This window comes from Akebia trifoliata, chromosome 5, assembly GCF_017979445.1.
Source record: "Akebia trifoliata isolate Shusen 1 chromosome 5, ASM1797944v1, whole genome shotgun sequence".
Taxonomy (NCBI): Eukaryota; Viridiplantae; Streptophyta; class Magnoliopsida; order Ranunculales; family Lardizabalaceae; genus Akebia; species Akebia trifoliata.
Genome location: NC_141379.1, coordinates 18,861,645 through 18,884,743, shown reverse-complemented (window position 1 = coordinate 18,884,743; position 23,099 = coordinate 18,861,645). Strand labels below are relative to the sequence as shown.

Sequence of the window (23,099 nt, the reverse complement as noted above, 5' to 3'; positions counted from 1 at the left end):
AAGTCTTGACTTTTATGGTGAGTGAAAACTTTTTCTGGTTGCAGTGTCTGCTATGTTGCCGCTGGCAAAACAGTGTGCATTTGAGGAGCCAAGTGTGGAGACAATAACCGGTGAGAATGTCTTGACATGGCCACATGTGGTGAGTCTCTCTTGCTATATACGACGTTGATTTGCTTAAAGGAACTTGCTAGCATCTTGGTAACACCTGTCTATGAGGCTCACATAGAGATGAGTTGAGAGAAGAGGAATATTTGGTAAGGTGATCTCTTCATGTGGAGATTATCATCCCCAATAACCTGCTTGAATCTTCTAATGCTATAAAAAATGGATGAAAAGTTGAAACATTCTGGAATATTCATCTTGCCATTAAGAAGTCCATTTTCATAGGTTTAAATTTTTTGGGATGGCTGATATTTGGTGATATTATCATAATTGGTTCCCAATTCATGTCCAGGTAGGTCCCACAAACCCACGTAAATGAAGCTTTGTAGTTATACAATACACAAATGCACGTATCCTTGCACACATGCAACCTGATTTGTACATGACTTTTACATGGCTATACGAGTGTCTGATTTTGTTGATGACCATCCTCACCAATAATCAGCTAATTATGCACTTCTAAACTCATCAATACAGTTTTTAGAATTTAAAACAATTTGGATTGTCAATCTCCCAAAAAACTTGAACCGAAAGTTGGTAGAGTTAGGAGTTTCTTGGTGAGCTGATTCTTATCAGCCTTCAACTCATTTCTATGTGGAGCTTACAGACCATCTATAATATATATATATGGGAGTGTTCGGAGGCCCTAAAAAGAGCCAAACACTGTGCCAAACATTTTTCAAAATAGGGGTTACAGGTTTCAGAATGAGCTGATTTTTTGTGAGTATGATCTCTATGGTGAAGAGATCATCCTCACTAAAAATCAGCTCATTCCAAAACTTCTAACCCTAGTTTACAAGTTAAAAAACCGTGGACTGTCCATTTTTTGTAAACCACTTTTGATGGGGTTAAAAGTTTCGGAATGGGCTGATTTTTTGTGAGGATGATCTCCTCATCGTAGAGATCATCCAAAAAAAAAAAAAAAATCAGCCTGTTCCGAAACTTCTAACCCATAATTGAAAAAATGTTTGGCTCTCTTTAGGGTCTCCGAATGCCACCCATACATATAGGAATGACTCATGGAAAAAACACATGATCCCAACTGGTTAAACATAAAATCCAATGTTTGAGATTTATCCTCAAAATAGATGAACTTGAAATTCGTGTTATATGGATTTGTATGAATCCAGATTGTTGGATTTCATGTTTACATGGGTGAGATCATGTATTTTCTAATGAGTCGCCAGATCCTGACCCATAATCAGCTTCATGGGTACTTTAGCATCGTTTTCTAAAAATTGCTTTGAAATGAATTTATTATTGTCTTTTAGTGAAAAAGATATTTTGGTCCTTATGCAATAAATGCTTTTACAAAAATGCTATTGCAATAAATGTAATAAATAATTTTACAAAAAATGCCATTGATGTTTATTATATTCATATGGGTGTGGAGTATGGAGAGGTATTTCTAGTATGAGTTCTTGTTTAGGGTGGCAAACCTGCTTTGTGGTGGGGAGAGGGGATCATATTCGTTTTTGGGAGGATTACTAGTTTAGTGAGGCCCACTGCAAAGTTGTTTCCTGGGTTGTACTCCTTGTCTGTGAGGAAAAGAATCTGCCTCTGCCTTTTTGGTTCTAGATGAAATGGGTGCATCTTTGGATTTTGGGTATAAAAGAAGATTGAACGATTGGGAGATTGGAGACATGGCCTCTATCATTGATTTGCTAGCCTCCACGGGACCTTCCCTTGATAAGGCAAATTGTCCAATTTGGAAGGGTAGTCGTGACGGGATTTTCTTGGTTAAGTCATTCTAATCGTTGCTAATAGGAGATCAAGATCCTTGTTTTCCGGACTCCTTTGTTTGGTCTTTTAATGTGCCTACCAAAATCTCTGTTTTCATTTGGTTGGTGACTTTCAATAAACTTCGTACAACTGATCTCCTTAGGCGTAAGGGTCTTGTCTTAATGGACTTTTGTTGTTTATGTAAAGCGTGTGGAGAGTCCGTGGATCACATCCTTATTCATTGTGTGGTGGCTCATAGTGTGTGGTCCAATTTTCTTACTCTCTTCAAGGTTTCTTGGTGTCATCCCCACTCGGTTATATCCCTTTTGTTTAGTTGGAAGTCCAACATCTTTTCTGGTAAGTTGAAGATTCTGTGGAATTTCTTGTCCTTTGCGATTTGTTGGTGCTTGTGGAAATAAAGGACTTGACATACGTTTGATGTGAATGAAAGTTTTTTGTAGGAGTTAATTTTTAATATTGTTGGTTTGTTGTTGGTTTGGTGTAAGCGGTTCAAGGATTCCTTTTAAGTGGGATAATGTTTGTAGTGGGAGATTGTAGTTTTGTTTCTTTTCTTTGAGGACACCTTGTCCTCCTATTAATAAAATTTCAGTTATTAAAATAAATAAATTGTACTAGTACCAACATAACCCTTACTTTTTGCACTAAAAGACAATAATTTTTTTTTTCTCAAGGGTATTTTTTGGAAAATGAAAGTTGTGGAGGATGCTAACGTGCCCATGATCTTTGTGCTTACTTTCTATTTGACCTACTATTTATGGGAACCTCAAGGATGTCATGTTTGGTGATTCAACTGCATAGAGAGTTATTCTCACTGGATGATCATCCATTTGGGCATTGCCAATCATTTGAAAACTTGACCTTTAATAGTCCAACTGGACCATTTAAAATTTACCATTTCTCAACTTCTCATGAGATTAGGAATATCAGAATTGGCTACTTTTGTGAGAGTGGTCAACACGCTACACTATTTGAACAAGTCTCTAAATGGATTGATTGTCCAACTTAACATTTTTATGGGTCCCACAATCAGGAGTAAGTAGTTTGTGCATGCAAGTATATTAAAATACATAAAGTGCAGAGTATGATCAAAATATAATAGCTCCTATCTGGTTCAAAGTTCTGTTCCGTTCCGGAATGTTTTTAGATGAAGGATTCCAATTTTTTGATAAAACAGATAAAAGGTTGCTCTCTGTTTCAAAATTTTAAATGCAGCACAATGTTTCGCAAAACATTTCTAGATATATTGCCACCTACAGAAAATTATATGTTAGCACTAGGCCACAAGTATCAATACTCACTACACAAACATAACTTATAAGTTCTTTAATCAAGTAAATCTGGTTTGTGTATGCATCAAATGCAATGTTTGAGGTACTTACGTTTGTTTTGTAACATTTCTCTGCTGTGCAACAATGTGAAAAAAATGTTTTCTTTAATTCTAACTACCAATTTTTTTATGAAAAATTAAAAATCAGTTTTCGACTTTCATGCATGAAACTAATTTTTATTGATTAAAGACAATGTTTTAAAATGTTTTTGGTTTTTCAAAAAGCTGGATTCCGGAATGAAACATTCTTTTAAACCTATGTTCCTTAAAAAAACTGTTCGCTAGGTGTACTCTCGCTTTGTATGTTTTTCTTGCTTGAATAATGGAGCGAGCAGAAAGAACTTGAGTAAGGTAACTTAACTAAATAGAGGCAACTAAACCATATTGAAAGATTCTAACACACTATAGGATACAAGTGACCTTTCTAAGGGAGTGGTCACCTTATTTAAACATAGCCCAAATGTTGAGACTAAGGGTATCTAATGGAGTGGCCATAGTCTTAGATAGCTTGATTGTTTACCCCTTTATGAGTTTTCTCGGTAGCTGTAGTCTGAGCAAGGCATAGTTGCTTAAAGTGTAGCGAAGAGATGTTCTGAAGCAGTGCATGGCAAGCATTGGCAGATACTCAAAAAAGTGCCCGACCAATTCATAAATTGGACTTAAAAAAGATCATCATTGATAGGATCTACATAGATAGCCTTTGGCCTGTCGATATCATGGATCAGGATACTGAAAGCCTGCCTGATCAGCTCAAAAAAAGCTATTTGCCAACATTGTCACAACCTGGGCTAGGGCCTATCAATTGCATATTGCCTGCGCTCCAACAGCTCTCGTTAAGCTAAAACAAACCTATTCAATAGATATTTTCAGATGACAGAATGGGTTTGGTTGCGTTCTGTTAGATTTTTTTTCTTTGCTTTGTATTTTATTCAAGGTTTCAATTTTTTTTGGAGAAACATTTCCAATTTTCTCTTTAATATCTTGGGAATGGAAGTTAGCTTGTCATTATTTATAAAAAATTATCCCTTCAAATCTATGTTACTGTTCATAAAAATATGGTATTTAACTGTTAATTATCTATCAATTCTTTTTTCTTCAAACAGAGTGTTGGAAATTGATTCCATGTATTTACTTGGTGAATAGATAAAGCATGTGGACTGCTACACAGTCACAATTAAGGAGCTCGAATCTATTACAGAAAGATATAGATTTATATCTATGCTTACAGGTAGAATTTTACCATTATTTTATTTATTGTTATATTTTTCAAGGTTTTTACTTCTTTTAGCTGTTTGATTTCGTTATCTTTATTATTTATGCTTGATAGTTGTTCTTTTCGCTCAACTTCTAGAGTTGGTCCAATGTATTGTACTCTGGGGAGCATATTCTGATATCCCAAGAAGATTAGAAAGGAGATCTTTTCATTATCATTATGCAAAAAAATGAAACTTGATTAAAATATTTCTTTATTTTTATGATTTTTTTAGGTGCTAAAATATTTTCTTCCTTTGCTTTCAGCCCCACTTCATGGGTTTGCATTCTGGTTTGATGTTGAGTTCAGTGGGCCTGAGAATTTCCCAACAAATAACAATGCACAATCCCCACCTAGCAGTACCACATCTGAAATCTACTCTCCAGGTTCTAGTCAGAGGAAAAAAAGAGTAAAATCAAATGAAGCACTCGTTCTGTCTACTGCACCTGAGGATCCTCCGACACACTGGCAACAGGTAATACTTCTTATATCCAATTTGTTAATAGTTTTTATTTTTAATTTTAATAGATTTGAGGCTGTTGGCAAGCCTGTGAATACATTTATACACAAATAACGCGGATGTATGTATTGATTTAGACTGGGCATGCTTGATTTATATAACATGCTTCATGCAACTTTGCACACATACATGTTGGGTAATCACCGTTTTTTATGATGCCGACTGGGATCCTTGTCAAAACTGACTTGGTCATATAATCTTACCACCTAGGCCCTACTTGTTTGCGCCGTGAATGTTCCAACCTACACTGAACAAACTTTAAACTTTGAATGTTTGTTTGGAACAGTAGGTTGAACTTTTTCATCTATGGAATGCACAACCTGAATGTTGTGCACATAGACTGGACCTGGACCACCTATAATACTCATCCACACCATTCAATTGGTTCATATTTGTTATTCTCTTACACTTAACCTTCTTGGTTTTACCTTGTTAAGGATCCTTTAGACATGTCCAGCATATATTTGGTTCATATTTGATAATCTCTTACACTTCAACTACGATAAACCAACAGGATGATCGTAAGATGGTCCAACAATTCAGGAACAACAATATCTAGTGCTCAATGTCTTCAATAAATAACACCAGTATAACAGTCCCAATTTCTCAAAAGCATGGAAAAAATAACCCAATTTCACAATTAAACCCAAATTCAGGAACAATTAAGAAAACCCACAATACAAACCTCAATTGTAGATGTATTACTGACTGATCTTTCTTTAGAAGAAAAAAATTGCCTCAATCTTTCAAATGCATAACTCAACAAAAATTCACGATTTCGCCAAAAAAGCAAAAGCTTTGAAAGAAAACAGGAATTGGGGAGGTGAATTTTGTGGTGGGTTTTGGTTTCATGGTTTAGAGAGATTCTATGATGGTTTGTTTGACTGATAAAGGAACAGGGAGTGAGAGCTCTGTCTGAAATTTTCAGGAAATTTGAAGGATGGTTTTTTTAGTTCCACAAATAAATGTGGAGGTTTGTTGTTCGGATTTATTTGTGAGAGATGTTTTATGTTTTGTGTTTTGCGGGATTTAATGGAAGAATATTGTGGGACCTACTTATGATTTCTACAACCAAGCAAACAGAAAATGTAATAGCATGGAAAACTTTGTTTCCGGCTTTTTGCGGCATTTCACGGTGCAAACAAGCAGGGCCCAAATCTGTCACAATTACTTGCACAAGATAATGAATATGAAGGTCCAAAATAAGTTGATCAATGGACGATTGCGGTCATGATGTCTTATTATTTGAAAATTGATAATTGAAACCAAAACATTTCCTTAAAAACTAGTTCTTATTCATGAATAAATATCGAAACATATTTTTAAATGATTAATTTAAAGATTAATATTTTTACTAGATAAGAGGGGGTGGAGGGATTTTGACCCCATGTCCGTTGTATTACTATTCACAGACTTTACCAACTCACCTAGTTGGAAAATTTGAAAAACAAATTACACTTTTCCATGTTGATACGCATTAAAAATGTTGGGAAAATATTATGAAACATGGAGTAAAATATTCTTTTTATTATTATTAATATAGATAATTTTATTAAAAGAAGAAATACAAGGGGGGTTGAGAGGACCAACCCAGAACAAAACAGAAACAAGAAAAGAAAAAGCAAACAAGGACCAAGCAAAATGCAAGACTCTCATGACAACGAGCAAACCCTATCTCATATGACAACAAAATCTTCGAAGAAGACCCCCTTAAATTGCTTATAAAGTTTACTCCAAGATAACAAAAGTTCCAAAATCGAAAGAATTACTACTTCCATCGTTGTCTCTTTCCCTTCAAAAATGGATCGGTTGCGATATTTCCAAATGCCCCAACAAACTGTGAAAGGAACCAAGAACCAAAGAATCCGTTTCGAAGACGAGAAGGACCCTCCCCACGACAGCCAAGACTCCAAAGCCGACTTAACTGATCTAGGAAAACAACCCACAATGCCAAACAAAGATAAGAAGTGCAACCAAATGTGGTAAGTTGCCTGACAATGAATGAGTAAGTGATCCACCGTTTTCGCCTGGGCTCTACAGATGCAACACGGATTCGGCGAAATAAAGCCATTTTTTATCAATTGATCCATAGTAGCAAGTTTCCCTAAGGCCGTCATTCAGAGAAAAGTCGAGATCGATGGAGGAATCTTACCACCCTAGACAAACGAGCACGGAAAAGACGTTACACTGCTAGGAGCAATACCTTCATACAAAGACTTCACCGTAAATCTCCCATCCCTAGTGCCTCCCCACACTCTCTGATTTTCGAGGAATTCTCCATGCTACTACTTTCCATCAAGGAAGTTAACCTCCCAATATTATCCACCTCCCAATCATTAAAAGATCTTCTAAACCCAAAGTCCCAATTATACACCCCATTCTCAGAACTTCTGAAATGTGAGATAGCTTGGTTCTTTTTTATCGACAAAACATAGATTTCCGGAAATAGGTCTTTAAGCGGACCATTCCCGTCCTACCAATCCTCCCAAAATCTCACCTTATTTCCCCTCCCCACCTTACATTTCACTTTTTTCTTAAAAAACGGAAGTCTTCTAAGGATACCTTTCCACACCCCGTACGTCAAAACATTACATTTATGCATGAATAATGTTAGAATTAAAACTTTTAAGTGAGCAAATGAACCATAGAATTTTTTTCCACAATTGTTTCATATCTATACACATTTGGACAGAAGGACCATATAGAAACCGTGGACCAAAGTCCTCATTTGGGCCACTGATATCTCAACCCCTCTAAGGTCATGGTTTAGATTAGGTTTTAAAAATTCATAAATTTTTTTTTCCTCTTGGTCAAAGGCTTCGAAAATGGAAGGCCATTTAACTCCAAAATTTAAAAATCTCTTTAGCCAATGCTAGAAAAATGTCGTTTAAATTTATTTAGTTATTTTTGAGTTCTTTGTGCTCTCTATCCACATGGCACTTGATCATGTTTTTGGGTTCTATGTGGATGCATAGTGTATATATGGTTGTCATTCGGTTATTGCGACCCAATCTCATATATATATATATGTACACACACACACACACACACACACACACACTCTTTGTTTGGTTGTTTTGGTCCTTCTCTCTTCCTTAAATAGATAATGGGGGGCGTTCAGAGGCCCTAAAGAGAGCCAAACATTGTGCCAAACATATTTTCGAAATATGGGTTCGAAGTTTCAGAATGGGCTGATTTTTTGTAAGTATGATCTCTATGGTGAGGAGATCATCGTCACAAAAAATCAGCCCATTCTGAAACTTCTATCCCCATCAAAAGTGGTTTACAAATAATTGACAGTTCATGTTTCTTCAATTTGTAAACTAGGGTTAGAAGTTTCAAAATGGGCTGATTTTTTTTAGGATGATCTCCTCACCATAGAGATCATCCTCACAAGAAATCAGCCCATTCCGAAACTTCTAACCCATATTTTGAAAATGTTTGGCTTTCTTTGGGTCCTCCAAATGCTTCCCATAGATAATAGGTAAGTCTTTGCTTTTTTGTTTTTCTTTCCCCGACCCATGATCTCTGGAATTGGACATGTGGGAAACATTTCAAAACATTGCGAGTTTGTAATACATTCAAAATTTCAGTAAAAGAACATTCTTTACATAATGTTTATTTTTGGTAGGTCTCCCCAAACAATCTAAAACGTTGTATGAAAATATTTCATTTCGGTATGTGAAAACCTAAAATGTTTTTGGTAAAACAATCCAAAATGGATTGAAACTTTGGACCTTGATTTGATTATGGGGACTTTGTAAAATTACCTATTAGATATTATCATAGGAGGAGGAAACCACCAGTTTCTTTGTGGATAGATAATGGTTACATAGAGAGCTGGAAGAATCCATGTGCAATGCTTATTGATGAATCTACATTGGAGAGTGCATGTAAGTTGCATTTGAATCAAGGAGGAGCCATTGGATTGACTAAAATGGCCTTCAATGGTCATAGCTTTAAGAATGTTTAGATTTCAATTTTTATATTTTTGTTTTGGACTTTTACGGAGGGCTATTTTGTGGTTTTTAGTTATTAGGACATGGGCCCAAGAAGGTCTTTTATTTTAATTAATAAGTGTAGCAACTAGTTAACTATTGTGGGCCCTACAAGGGAGTTTGGCACCCCATTATTCGACTTTGTCGAACAACTCTTAACTTGATTGTTTTTTTAATAGTTACTTGCTTCACAAGTAACTTGTTATACACGTTATTAGAAATTAGGAGTCCTTTGGTTCTAGGTTTCAAAATTACTATTTAAAAGAAGGGTTTTACCAAAAAGAAAATTAAATAAAAATGAAAAAAAAAATTTATCAGAATTTTCTGTATTTCTTCTTTGAATGATGGTGCATTCATCTTGGTGATCAAGGTAACGTTAATCTCTTCTATCTACTTCTTGGTTTACAAGTATAATTTCTATATACACTTCTTCCCAATCCTTCATTTATTTTTCTGTTTTCTAAGCATGGAACCAGTCCCAAACCGATCCCTATTTTGGAGCCCTACCTTCTAGTTGAACTTCCAAAAACCTCTGCTAACCCTACCATACTTATGCCCATAGTCCCAAACCCCAATAACACTTAGCCGGATCCTTTTACTACCTCTTTCAGCCCAACCGAAGCGTTACTACTATAAAAAAGTAATTTAGAGTTTAGAGAAGATAAAAAAGAGAGGGGAGAAGAGAAGAAGACACATATGTTCTCTTTATTCCTTTCATTCTTGTTTATATTAGAGATACGATAAATAAAGAAAGGCGTACAAGGACATAAGAGTCAAACAAACATAAATATAGTTTATAACACCCCCTTTCAGGCTGGTGTGAAGATATTACACATGCTCAACTTGTTATTAAGATGATCAAAACTGATAATATCGTCCGCATAAAGTAAGAGAATCAAAATGCCCTCTGGATGTTGATAGACATACTTTGAGGAGTCTGATTTGTTACAATAGAAGCAACGTGTGATATAAACGTGCTGAACCGTTCAAACCAGGCTCGTGGTGCTTGTTTGAGGCCATATATTGCCTTGTGAAGACGACAAACGGGATGAGGTTATAAGGGATCTTCAAACCCTGGAGGTTGTTCTATAAATACTTCCTCATGAAAGGTAGCCATGGAGGAAAGCATGTTTTACATCCAACTGACGTATTTCCCATCCTCATATCGTAGCAAGAGAAAGAACCAACCTAATTGTAGTTGGTTTCACTACTGGACTAAAGGTCTCATCATAATCCAATTCATGCATTTGAGCATACCCTTTTGCCACTAATCTCGCTTTATAACGCTCAATCGAACCATATGACTTGAGTTTGGTTTTAATAATCCAATGACACCCCACTACATTCATTTCAGGAGTGCGTGATGTTAGTATCCAACTCTGATTTTGGTGAAGAGCCTGTATTTCGTCATTCTTAGATTTCACCCTATGAGGAAATTTACAGGTGACTTGTACCCTTTGGCCTCGTTAATGGCTATGAGAGCATTATGAAATTGCTGTGTGTTGATTGAAATGAGATAGATCTCTTCAGGGTACCATGATGACAGCTTGTTTCCATGTTCAAGGCATTATGATGATTATTTGATTTTGCTCTTGCTCATATAATCATATGATGAACTTTAGCAGTAACATAAGGAGTATCCAATCTAATAGGTAAATCAGTAGCAGTAGAGCCGCCTAGAGCGTGGGTGGAATCTAAGATTTCTTGGGGCATTGTTTCAACGGATGTATACTGACCATTGATAGTATCATTGGTATGGGCATCCTTGACCAAGATTGGTTGAGACTTTGGGGCTTGCAGTTGAGGCATCCCAAAAAGAGGAAGCTCCACTCGCGGTGTCAAAGATAGTGATCCTTGTGGCTTAAACTTGGTTCTGATGCATGTTCTAGTTCTTGGAATGTGATAAAATCTTTCAAGGATGAAGAACCAAGGACTGTGTCTGAGAAAGGAAAAACAGATTCATAAAAAAACACTACATGTCTTGAGATATAAACTCGATGAGTAGATATGTCAAGACACCTAAAACCTTTGTGAATATTGCTATATCCAATGAAAGTACAAGGAATACTTTTTGAAGAAAGTTTGTGATGAAAATAATCACGAAGGTAAGGAAAACAAAGGCATCCAAAGGTTCGAAACATTGAGTCACATGGTGCCTTACCAAAAACAGTAGAGTATGAAGAAGAGTGTTTGAGAACAGCAGTTGGGAAGTCTGTTAATTATGTAGACGGCTGTTGCAAAGGCATCCACCCAAAGACGAGTAGGAGCTTGGCTGTGAAAAAGGAGAGTAAGACCTGTTTCAGTGATATGACGATGTTTACGTACTTCTCGACCATTTTGGGACCGAGTGTGAGGACATGAAACCCTTTTTGTAATCCCACAGTTGGACAAACGTGTTAAGAATTCATTTTTGGAGAATTCCAGACCACCATCACATTGAAAATATTTGATTTTTCGGTCAAATTGATTTTCAACTAATTTTTGAAATTGAAGAGAGATGGAAAAGAAGTCTGATTTCAATTTCATTGGATAAAACCATGTAAACCGACTATAATTGTCAACAAAAATAACATAATATTTGAATCCAGAAGCAGATAGAACGGGAGAAGGGCCCCAAATGTCCACGTGTATTAGATGAAGAGGTTCACTACATCGTTCATTGTTCAACTGAAATGGAAGACGATGGCTCTTACCCATTTGACAACTATAACAAATGGAAGGACTTAATTTATTGGGATCTGCAATTTTAATATCTCCATACTTATTTAATAACTCTAAAACTCTTTGAGTAGGGTGACCTAGGCATGGATGCCAAAGATTTGAAGAGCCCTTGACTGATGGAGAATATGTGGAAGACAAGGATAAGTCTACTCAATCAAGGGTGTATAATCCAACTCTTTTACTGCCTGTCCTCAACAGTCTCTTCATTCCCTGTTCCTATGTGACAAAGCCATTAGGGTTGAAAACAAATGAACAATTATTATCTTTGGTAAACTGACTGACCGAAAGAAGGTTCTTTTTAATGTGAGGAACAAAAAGAGTATTTTTCAAATGTAAAGAGCCAGAGTGGGTATTTAATGAAACTGTTCCTGTATGAGATACGGGTATAGATGACCCATTGCCGACTAGAACACGATCAGAACCCTTATAAGCTCTCTTATGAACAAGATTACCTTCTGTGTGTGTGTGTGTCATGTGTGGTGGCACCACTATCAAGATACCATTCTGGGTCTTGAGGAACATGAATAGTGAGGGAGGTGGAGGCTTCTGGAATCTGAGCTGCCTAGTATGCATGATCGAACCTATTATAGCACTCTAGAGCAGAATGACCTCCTTTTCCACATATCTGATAGACAGATGTGGGAGTGAAGTGGAAGGACCCAATAGGCTTTGTTGAGATCGTTGTGTATAGATACCTTTTTGAGAAGTTCTTTCCATGATATCTTCCTCTGAAATTTCTGCCACACCTGTACCATTCCTTCCAGAATGTCCTCCCCTTTGGACAGAAAAAGCTGATTCATAAGGGGTTGGATGTGATGTAAGGCTTTTGAGGAGAAGTTCATGACTGAGGAGTGAAGTGACTTCCTTGAATGAGGCAATGGAAGGTTTTGCAAGGACAAAAGAAACAAATGTGTGATATTTAGTTCCTAGTCCCCTTAGGAACCAAAACACTTTTTCTGCATCATGAACCATGCTTCCAATGGCTGCAAGTTGATCACAGATAGCCTTGAATTTACGAGCATGTTCTGAAATAGTAGATGTGCCCTTTTTGAGAAGTTGAAGTTCTTTGCGAAGTTGTAATTCTCTCGTTTTTGACTTATGAGAGAATGATTCTTCTAAAGCTGTCCAAATTTCGTGGGAAGTGGTTAGTCTCATAACTTCACTCATGACTTCTTCAGAGAGAGAGAGAGAGAGAGAGAGAGAGGCATTAATTAAACTAGTGACAAATTGGTCTTTTATCTTCCATTTTCAACTATTTGGATTGGGGTTCACTATGCCTTCAGGTTGAGCCACTGTGGGAGAAGGAGGGAGAATTGTGCTCCTGGCTTCCAAGGAGAGATATGAATTGATTTTTCCACAAGAGATAATAGTTTGCCATTAACTTAATGGAAATCATATTTTTCATAGAAGAGAGACAAAGAAGGTCCATTGATGGGTAGTGGAATAAGTTGATTATCCATGGAAGGAGATGATAAAGAGACAAGAATAAGAGATGAGCAGAGGAGTGTGGCTATTCAATAACAAAGGCTGCCCAAGGATGGTTGCAGCTCTGATACCATGAAAGGAAAATGTGTGTGTGAGAGAGAGAGAGAGAGAGAGAGAGGACCCAACTATGGAAGCTCTAAGTAATTCTTTCACATAGGCAATCAATTAATAATGAATCAGTTTACATAAAAAAGGAAACTGAAATTAGTCTTTTTAAAATTATATAAACAGAATATTATAATCAAATATTATCTCCTTCTAAATCTGGAATTTAGAGAAAATAGAAATTTCCTCCTACAGAAATTTCTGGAGAGATTTCCAAGATTTGTCATTGATTTAGCATATTTCCTTTTAGAGAATATTGTGCACAAATTTATCATTGATGTAGACTTTTTTCCTTTTAGAGAATTTTGCATTGATGCTTTGATTGATTGGATAAGGAAAAATGAGCTGGTGAAGACTTGTAGGGTAGGAAAGTCTTGTGTAGTACGTTGTCTTGCATTGAAGAGGTAGCAGCTGAGTTGGCACCATTCTGAGTTTGAGTCATGAATTTTATGAGTTGAGGCATGTGGATGATTTTCATTCTTAATACTAGAGGTAGATCTCCTATCTATAATCGAACCAGCATAATCAACATCAATAAAGCAGGACAAATGCGATTGAGTAGTGGACTAATAGAATAACCCAAGACTAGGATGTGACCTCAAGTAGCGAAGAATGTGATAATCAGCATCAAAATGAGAAATGCGCGGAGCATGCATGAACTAATTGACCACATTAATTGCAAAAGTCAAATCTGATATAATGCTAGTCAGATAAATCAGACGGTCGACAATAAGAAGGATCAGATAATAGATCACCAGATTCGGCATGAAGGCGATGATGATGATCCATTGGAGAGGAAGTAGGACGACAACCAAGCATACTAGTATCCTGAAGAGGATCCAATGTGTATTTGTACTGAGATAGAAAAATATCACAAAAATAACGAATTAATTTTATCCTCAAGAAGTACTTGAGGGGACCCAAGTCCTCAACCTCAAAAGCATGGCCCAATATCATCTTTACTTTGTCAATCTATTCAACATAATCTTCAGTCAAGATAATATCATCCACATAAAACCAGAACTATGGCGCAACGGCCATCCAATTCTCGACTAAAACAAGTATGATCTAAGTGGCATTTGAAAAACTCCATATTTATGATGACCTCAGAAAAGCGCTAAAACCAGGCTCGCGGAGATTGCTTTAGGCCATACAAAGATTTGAGAAGGCGACATACCTTCTTAGAGTACTCCTTCTGAAGATAAAACTCAGGAGGGGGGTCCATGTAGATAATTTTAGTCAGATCACCATTCAGAAAAGCATTTTCCACATTGTGTTGGTGAGGAGGCCATTAGTGACATGCAGGTAGAGAAATGAGGATGTGAACAATCGAAAGTTTAGCGATGGGCAAAAGTAGTGCCAAAGTCCTTTCTAAGAGTATAAACCCCTTAACAACTAGACGTGCTTTGTACCGGTCAAGTGTACCATCCGTGAGATATTCTGCAAAGCATCCATCTTAGTAGTCATGGCTTCAGTCCACTGAAGATCTCATAAAACCTATGATACAAATCGAGGAACTCGAATAAAATCAGCGGTGGCAAGGTAGGCCTGATAAGAAGAAGAGTCCTTGATTGGAAACAAACTGGGCAATAAGATGATCAGTAATACACCCCTGCTTATCTTTGCGAAGTGCAATACGCAAGTAAGTCAGAAATAGACGGGATAAGAGGTGTAAAAGAAGATATACCTGAGTTCAAGGAAGAGGCTGGCTAGGTTGGAGAGGGGTGATGGTGACGAGAGTAAACCTGATGCTTCGACGGAGATGGAGAGAAGACTGGAGAGGGTAACACTATAGGAGAAGGATCCTGCAAAGGAAAATAGTCCTACAAAGATGTTGTACGAAAGTAGGGAACATTTTCAAAAATGTGATATCCAGAGAATGCATGACAATTAGAAATGAGATTATAACATCGATACCCCTTTGACAAAGACGAGTAATTCAAGAAAACACACCGACTGGCTTTGTCATTAATTTTGTGCAATGAGGGGCCTATCTTGAGTAAAACAAATGCCCCCAAAGACCTTGAGTGTAATGAGGGTAGAGAGTGCTCTCAAGGCGAAGAACATGAAAAGGCACCTGTCCCCCTAAGGTATAACTCAAAACCCAGTTAAGTAGGAAAGTTGTAGGAAGGATTGCCATATTCTAATATAACTTAGGAACATGCATTCCTCGAAGAAGGTAATAAACAATATTCATCAGGTGGTGGTTCTTTCGTTCCGTCACTCCGTTTTGCTCAGGAATGTAAAGACAAGTCAATTGGTAAAGCATACCATGTTCATAGAGGTGAAAACAAATTCCATCAGAAATATTCCCTTCCATTGTTAGACTTAAGAGATTTTATAGTGATGTACTGATTCTGAATCATTTTAAGAAAATTAAAAAAAATAAGTAGCACCTCAGAACGAGAACGCATGAGATAAATCCAAGTACAACGAGAATAGTCATCTATAAATGTAACATAATATCGATGACCAGTAAAAACAGTAACATGAGAAGGCCCCCACACATCATAGTGAACTAAATCAAACATTGCACTAAACCGATCCATACGAGAAATATATGAAGTATATGTCACGCCCCGAAATCCTAACACGAATTCCTATGATTCATCGGTCAGAATCTCGAGGTGTGAGGTAATCAATCACACAACCTAATAGAACATTCACAAATAATAATACTTATAGAAAAGAAAATATACGCAGCGGAATAAACATTTAACTAACATCTATACGAGAGTTTAGAATAAGCGGAAGAAATTGACAAACACTGATATAAGATCCTCAATCTCATAATACATCAAGTTACAAAAATTTCTAAACTAACATGTTTCTTATCTACAAGCAAAAACCGCTAGGATCCTCTACTAATCCTCAATGACATGGTGGCGGCAAGACATCAATTTGATCCTCCTCGAGGACCTCCTCAAAGAACGGCTCTTCAAAAGCTGAATAATCTGAAAGGGGAAGGATAGGGTGAGTAACAGGGGAATGTTACTTAGCAGGATGAATGCCGTTCTAACAACGAGTCATACATGCACGAGTAATCATTTGAACAGTTAAATAATGCAAGTTTTTCATAATGTAACATACGATAAATGTCTAAGCATACTCAATAAACAGTTAAATAATTTCAACCAATCATTTCTATCATTTAAAGTAACCTATGTATCTTTCAAATAAAAACATCTATCAAACATCACAAAATAAGGAAAAAAAGTACATAATAAGAACATGGCGGTATAGTCGATAAGAGAGCAGAGGAACACGCCGATATAACCGCCTCGGCTATGGCAATTCGTTATTTCAGACTTCCAATCCGACGTGGAATCCTATTGTTATAATATGATTTTGTGGCAGGTCTAGCATACCACAGTAGGATGACCATTTATCTGGCTCAGACTGGCCGTTGACCAAGAACCCAATACTGAGTTCAACTAATGGTGAGATCGACCGTTTGACGACTACAGACTAACAGTGATCACTAACTAGTCCAGGAGACCCTTCGCGTCGAAGCCTATCAAGAGGCAATGCATGTGAACCCCACCTACCTCTACACTATACAGAGACCGCCTTTACATATAACGTTCCCCAAGAAATAAGTAGGAGAAATTTTCGGATCTCATAAACTGTAATATGCTTTAAGGTATTCTATACTACCGAAGAGCATGACATGTAGCACTATCCTAGATTGACTCGCCGCTTCCGGATACACAGCAACGCGTCACTCTTTATGGGTTTTCTATGAACCTTTTCTGGTAAACAAAATAGTTTATTTTGTATATAGTATATCATTTTTTTTAATCGAAAATACAAAAAAAGTCTGGTAGTACCCTCCAGTGATGTTATCTGTCATTTCCATCCATCAACCATCTCATCCCTTTATCTATCTATCATGTTTTACGTGGCATGGCCACTACGTAGAACTGGAGGCACTGTCCCATCAATCAATCGAGAACATACATTCTCTCTATCCATTTATCAATTAAATCGATCAATCTATCATCTAATTTCTTCCATATCTATCAAAGTAATTTCACCTTTAAAGTAATTTGAAATCCATAGAGCATCAACCAATTCCATTCGATGGTTTTGGTTGAGTCGAAAAACTCGTAAACAAAGATAAAACCATAAGACGTAAAAGCTGAAAATCTATGAAAATTTGGCTAAGTGTTGAAAACATGATTTTTCAAAGTCGAAATTGAAAACGGGTTATTTCTTTTTATTTTTATTTTATACAACCATTCCCAACGTTTCGAAATGGGAAGGTTAAAATCTTCATTTTATTAAAGAATTTAAAGTAATACTTTACTGTTTTTAATGAAATGAAGGTAGGAAATGGGTATACATACTATATAGAAGTAACACAAAAAAATTGGAATCAAACTCAACATTCGGATACTTTCCGGATTACTGATTTTTTTCGTCGAAACTCGACCATAATCGATCCAAACCTTATACTAATAAAATACATCAAATAAATCAAATGAACTAAAATGAATAAAAAATAGTCATGCAAACATGATCCAATACGTTTAAATATGTATAAATGTGATGAAATAATTGATCTATCGAAGATCGCATGGATTTTCTATGAAATTATTGCATAACTAGAAGGTAGAAGGGAGGGCAAACTACTTTGAGCTATATTCGATGATTGAACGAAGTTTAAGATCGCCTCCGGCCAATCTCCAAATTTTTCCTCCTGCGAAAATCGAATTTCTTTGTGTCCACGCGTAGTCCTTGACGACGTGCACGACTTTCCTTCTTGTGGCAAAGTTTGAATCGTTCTAGTTTGGTATAGATCTGAGTTGCAAATTTTGAGAAAAAAAGGATGAGTTTTGTTTGGAGAGGAGAATAAGAAATCAGATTTTTCTAATAGAATTTAGATATTTGTAATTTAAGTGGGACGTAAGTGTCATTTCGGGAGTTGTTTTTCCCGAATGCCGATTTAGATAATCTTATACTCTATTTCGAGTTATTTTTCGATACGAACCTAATGGTATGATCGGATTCCTCAAATTATTTTTCTAAAGTGTCATTTACCTATTTGGTAAATATCTAATGCGAAACTCGAGGATTTTGTAACTTTTTCGTCCGAAATCTAATTCAAACGTGTTTATAAGGTAAATTATGTTTTTTGATCATTTTGAAACTAATGGCGAACTCAAATTTCGTTAAAGGTGGACAGAATAAAATCTGAGTATTCTACCTTAAGTCCCTATGTTAGAATTTCTTCAAATTTCATTATTTTATTTTCCTGAGATACTAATTAGAATTCGGGGTATTACAGTATGTGTGTGTTTAGAAAGCTCACATAGAGTATTGAAATTTGCGTTCACTACAAGAATTTTTAAAACAGGAAATAAATAACATAAGTGCTGAAAATTAACATGTCCTTAGTAAGCTTGTCACAAATCTAAATACTAAGAAGAGAATTTGCCTCCTAGAGAGTGGAAGTATAGAAGTCGGAGTAGCAATAGGTTGAGATCCAAACAAGTACAACCCATCCCTCTCATACCCTTTGCCAAAAGTCCTTGAAGTCAGGTTTTGAAAAATACAATGAGTAGGAAAAATGTTATTGAGCAATTTAACGATTTTATAATACTACTCATAGACAAAAAGTTAAGAAATAGGTGAGAAACATGAAGTACAAAATCAAAGAAAAAATCAGAGGATAAAAGGATGGTACCTTTGTTGTGGATAGGGTAAGGGATCCATAGGCAAAGTGAACCTTCTTATGAGTAGTAGGAGAAATAGAAGTAAAATGGCTAGATTCACTAGTCATGTGATCGAAGGCACCAAAATCAATTACCCATGTCAAGGGAACAGAACCAAATTGAGTGACATGAAGTGCAAAAGATGTACTTGGAGGTGTGGTAATTGAAGCCACAGTCGGAGATGAGTGAGTATGAGCATAGTTCTGATCCTGTACAATAGTGGTAATCTAGGACTGAAATTGTTGCAAATCAATAGTACCAGGAGAGTTAATGGTGGAAACTGGTGATGAATCAATAGTGGTAGCACAGGGAGCAGAATGCCCCAAAGGAGTGGTTGTAGATCGCAATAAATGAGGATAACGCTAAAAACATTGTGCCTTCTAATGGCTAGTCTTCCCACAGTGATTGCAAATAAGGTTACTTCCTCAACCACGGCTTCCTCGGCCACAACTCCTAGATCCTTAGGTACGAGAGTCAGAAAAACCTGAATTGACTAAAATCATCTGATCTATCGCTGGAGCAAAAAAGAATACCTGGTTCCTTAGTCTAAGAATGAACTATACGATGACGATTCTCATCCCCATCAATAATCGCAAAGGTTTCAATTAAGGACAGCAAAGGAGATGCGTTGAGAATTTGGGTCTATAGTGCCTTAAACTCAGGTCATAAATCCATGAGAAACTGGTATGTCTGAGGCGAGCAATCCTCTCAACCACATGCTTGACTGCCTCCGCTGATAACTTGACCATAGACACATAATGAGAGAACTCCCATCGAGACTAAAAAAATCCAAAATAATCGGTCACACTTTGAGTCCCCTAAGTGAGCTCATAAATCCTTGAATCATTCCTAGCATGAGCATAGATCTAAGTGAGAGCTGATCACAAAGATGAAACAGTCTCATGGTATATAAACATAGTATAGATGCGTTGATCCATGGAATTAAACAACCATCCAAGAATGGTGCAATTGTTGATCTCCCATTCAAATTTGGGACCAGTTGTGGGAGGCTTATTAACTATATGCCCAAAAGCCATCCAAATTTGCCTCGGACTGCCCAAGTAGAGTTTTACAAATCGAGACTAGAAATTGAGACTATCCAATAGAGCACTCGTAATATGTTGGGCCGAAGAGTTGTGCCCAAAACAAGTATGAGATTCCTTGTTCTCTTGATTTGATGCCATAACTCACAAGGCAAAGGGATAAAAAACAATAGAACAAGAATCAAAGGTAGGAAGGTTCCAAGAGATTACGAGAATTTTGGAGAAAATAGAAAGAAAAATGGAGATCTAGGTACTCATAGCAGCCTCACATAAAAAAGGTGGTTCTCCGTAAACTCGAAGAACAAATTATTAGGTTGAATATTTGGCTTGAAGGAAAGTCCTTCACAAACCTAAATCCAATGTGCAAGTGCATTCATTAAGAGGGGGGGAGCAAAGAAAACAACACTATTCCATTCACAAAACAGTACTGTAGAGCGACCCGCAACAATCAAGTCGCAACCAACACAGCAACCTTACCACAACAGTGCTGTCGAAATAAGAGCCCTATCATAGTAGCAACCTCATTGCACGCAACACAGTGCAAAAGACAGCATCATCGCAGGAAGCATCCCCATAACATTCTTATCGCAACCCTACAGTGCAGAAGACAACCTATCACAACATGCGATTAGGGTATCTAGGGCCAAAACTAATCAAAGAAAGAACCCTTCCCCCCGACGGGGAAGCACCCACACGAACTTGTTGTTAGGTTTGGTTGGTCGCAAGATCTAAAGAATAGAAAGGAGAAGAGAAGAAGGGTGGTGATGGCGGTGGAGATTCAAGAGCCCAAGAACAAAGAAAAAAATTTGATGGGTTCTCTAGAGGTTCTGATACCAAGAAGAATTGTCAAGTCTCATAATGAGAGCTTGGTAGATATTTATAATAATAAATGAGTGAATGGACATAAATGCCCTTACATAGAAATAATAGAAAACTAATAATAAAAAACTAGGAAACTACATTATTTTAAATACCTACAAGCCTTTGTATATTAAGATGAAGGCAAGATTACAGATTTACCAATATATCCTCATACATACACATGTAAAAAAATAATACAAATACACACGTAAGAAACTAGGCATTTTACAACACTCCTCAAGCTGGAGCATAAACATCAAACATACCCAACTTTATTGTGACATCTTGAAGGATGGATGGTTCGACAACTTTAGTGAATATATTGGTGAGATGATAAGAGGAAGAGACATGTTGCAACTTAAGGAAACCATCTTGAACCTTTTCGTGGACAAAGTGTATATCAACTTCGATATGCTTGGTTCACTCTTGAAGAATAGAATTAGAGGCTATCTTCTCCGCTTCTTGATTGTCACAATATAACGGCATAGATCTCTTGATAGGAAATCCTAACTCATCTAGAAGAGATCGAAAAAGCTCACATGTACCATGAGCAATAGCCCTATACTCAGCTTCAGCACTCGAGCGAGATACCACTGGTTGCTTTTTACTCTTCCATGCAACCAAATTGCCTCCTAGAAAGGCACAGTATCCTGAGGTCGAACGACGATCAGAAGCAGATCCTGCCCAATCTGCATCAGTAAAAGCGGTGAGATCCAGATGACCATGCGAACGATATACAAGTCCACGGCTCGGACTAGACTTGATAAAACGGAGAATACGATGAACTGCTGCGAGATGGGTAGGACGAGGAGCATGCATGAACTGACTAACCATACTCACAGCAAAGGCAATATCTGGTCGGGTGAGGGTGAGATAAATCAGCCGGCCTACAAGTCGCTGATAGGTATGTGGATCAGGAAGAAGATCATCCTCAATCTCATGTATGAGATCCAAGGCATACTTCCTTTGTGAGAGAAAAATGCCTTTCTTGGAATTACAAGAAACTGGACACTTTACAATAGAATCTAGTATTTGACTGTCTTTATTGTTCTTGGTAATTCTATTTGTCCTCAGAACCCTCGTCTCAGTTAAGTTTATAGTCCTGCATCGTTATATCTATCAGTAAGATAATATCCGAGGTAGAGATATTGAATGGTTCACCCCATGCTGAGATTTTACTGCATTACAGTTTTAGACATTTCCTCTCATTCACCAATGAATCTTGCAGACTTTGCTCTATTTTTATGACCCTATAGAGGTGAAGCAAGATCAAGTCATTGAAGGCTCTATAACGCTATCACAGAGCAAGGAAAATGCGCGGTTCTTAAATATTCACCTAGAATATGCGTGAGTTCCTATATTCTGTTTTCATAAGCCAACTCTATTACACATTATCCTCTTACTGTACTAGCTTGACATTGTTTTCTCTCTCTGAACTTTGTTTTTGTAGGTCTGGAGGTCGATCTTTCGTGAAAGAATCAGTAATGCGGTGATCTGCATATTAGAGGTTCTCCTTATTAGTCCCAAAGCCTTTATCAAAAGTAAAGCTGTTTGTGGGCCTCATATCTTGGCTTCCATACAGATCCCCTTCATAACAATTTCAGTGGTGGATCTGTGAGGTCGCAACATTTGTCTGTCAGCATCTGGGCTCCCACTTTACTTCTATTCTGCAAATTTCAGTTAATCACAATTTAGAAAAATTTTCATGTGAGACATAATTTAGATTATAGTTGTTTATCAATTTAACTATTCAGTTTGTTGTATTTTATTTATTTTAGGTGTAAGCTCTATGGGAAAGATCTCATCAAATCATTAAATTGATTATCCATTTGTTGAAAACTTATTTTTCAGCTTATAGCGGTTCCTGTATGTACTTATCAAACCATGTTTGAGGGCTTGTTTCAGCTTATTCATTGTTGATGCATATCTATTTTTGTCTAACCAATTTGCTTTTTTGGTGATTTAATTGGTAGTTATACGGGCCAGTCAACTTTTTTCTCATGTTGAGATTGCATTGATAAGAATCCAACGAATGCTGTAAGTTGAGCCAATATATCCATATTTTAGGACAATTACTTGTTCATCTTCGATCCAATGAACAAGGCAGGGTGTGCAATGTCGGTACTCTTAACCTGTATTGTAGATCAGCTATATTTATACATGGT

The 23,099-nt window shown here is 36.9% G+C and overlaps 1 protein-coding gene across 2 annotated transcripts in view; it reads left to right on the top strand.

Annotated features, from left to right (window-relative positions):
* Positions 1–22,789, top strand: part of PRMT6 (protein arginine methyltransferase 6) — a 52,747-nt gene extending 29,958 nt beyond the window's left edge. For both annotated transcript variants that reach the window (XM_086442918.1, XM_086442917.1), the window contains 5 exons: positions 45–139; positions 4,376–4,460; positions 4,751–4,959; positions 22,163–22,281; positions 22,385–22,789. In XM_086442918.1, the coding sequence (XP_086299044.1) occupies positions 45–139; positions 4,376–4,460; positions 4,751–4,959; positions 22,163–22,281; positions 22,385–22,427 (551 nt within the window). In that variant the 3' untranslated portion in view covers positions 22,428–22,789. The remainder of the gene's footprint in view (positions 1–44; positions 140–4,375; positions 4,461–4,750; positions 4,960–22,162; positions 22,282–22,384) is intronic.
* The last annotated feature ends 310 nt before the right edge of the window (positions 22,790–23,099 follow it).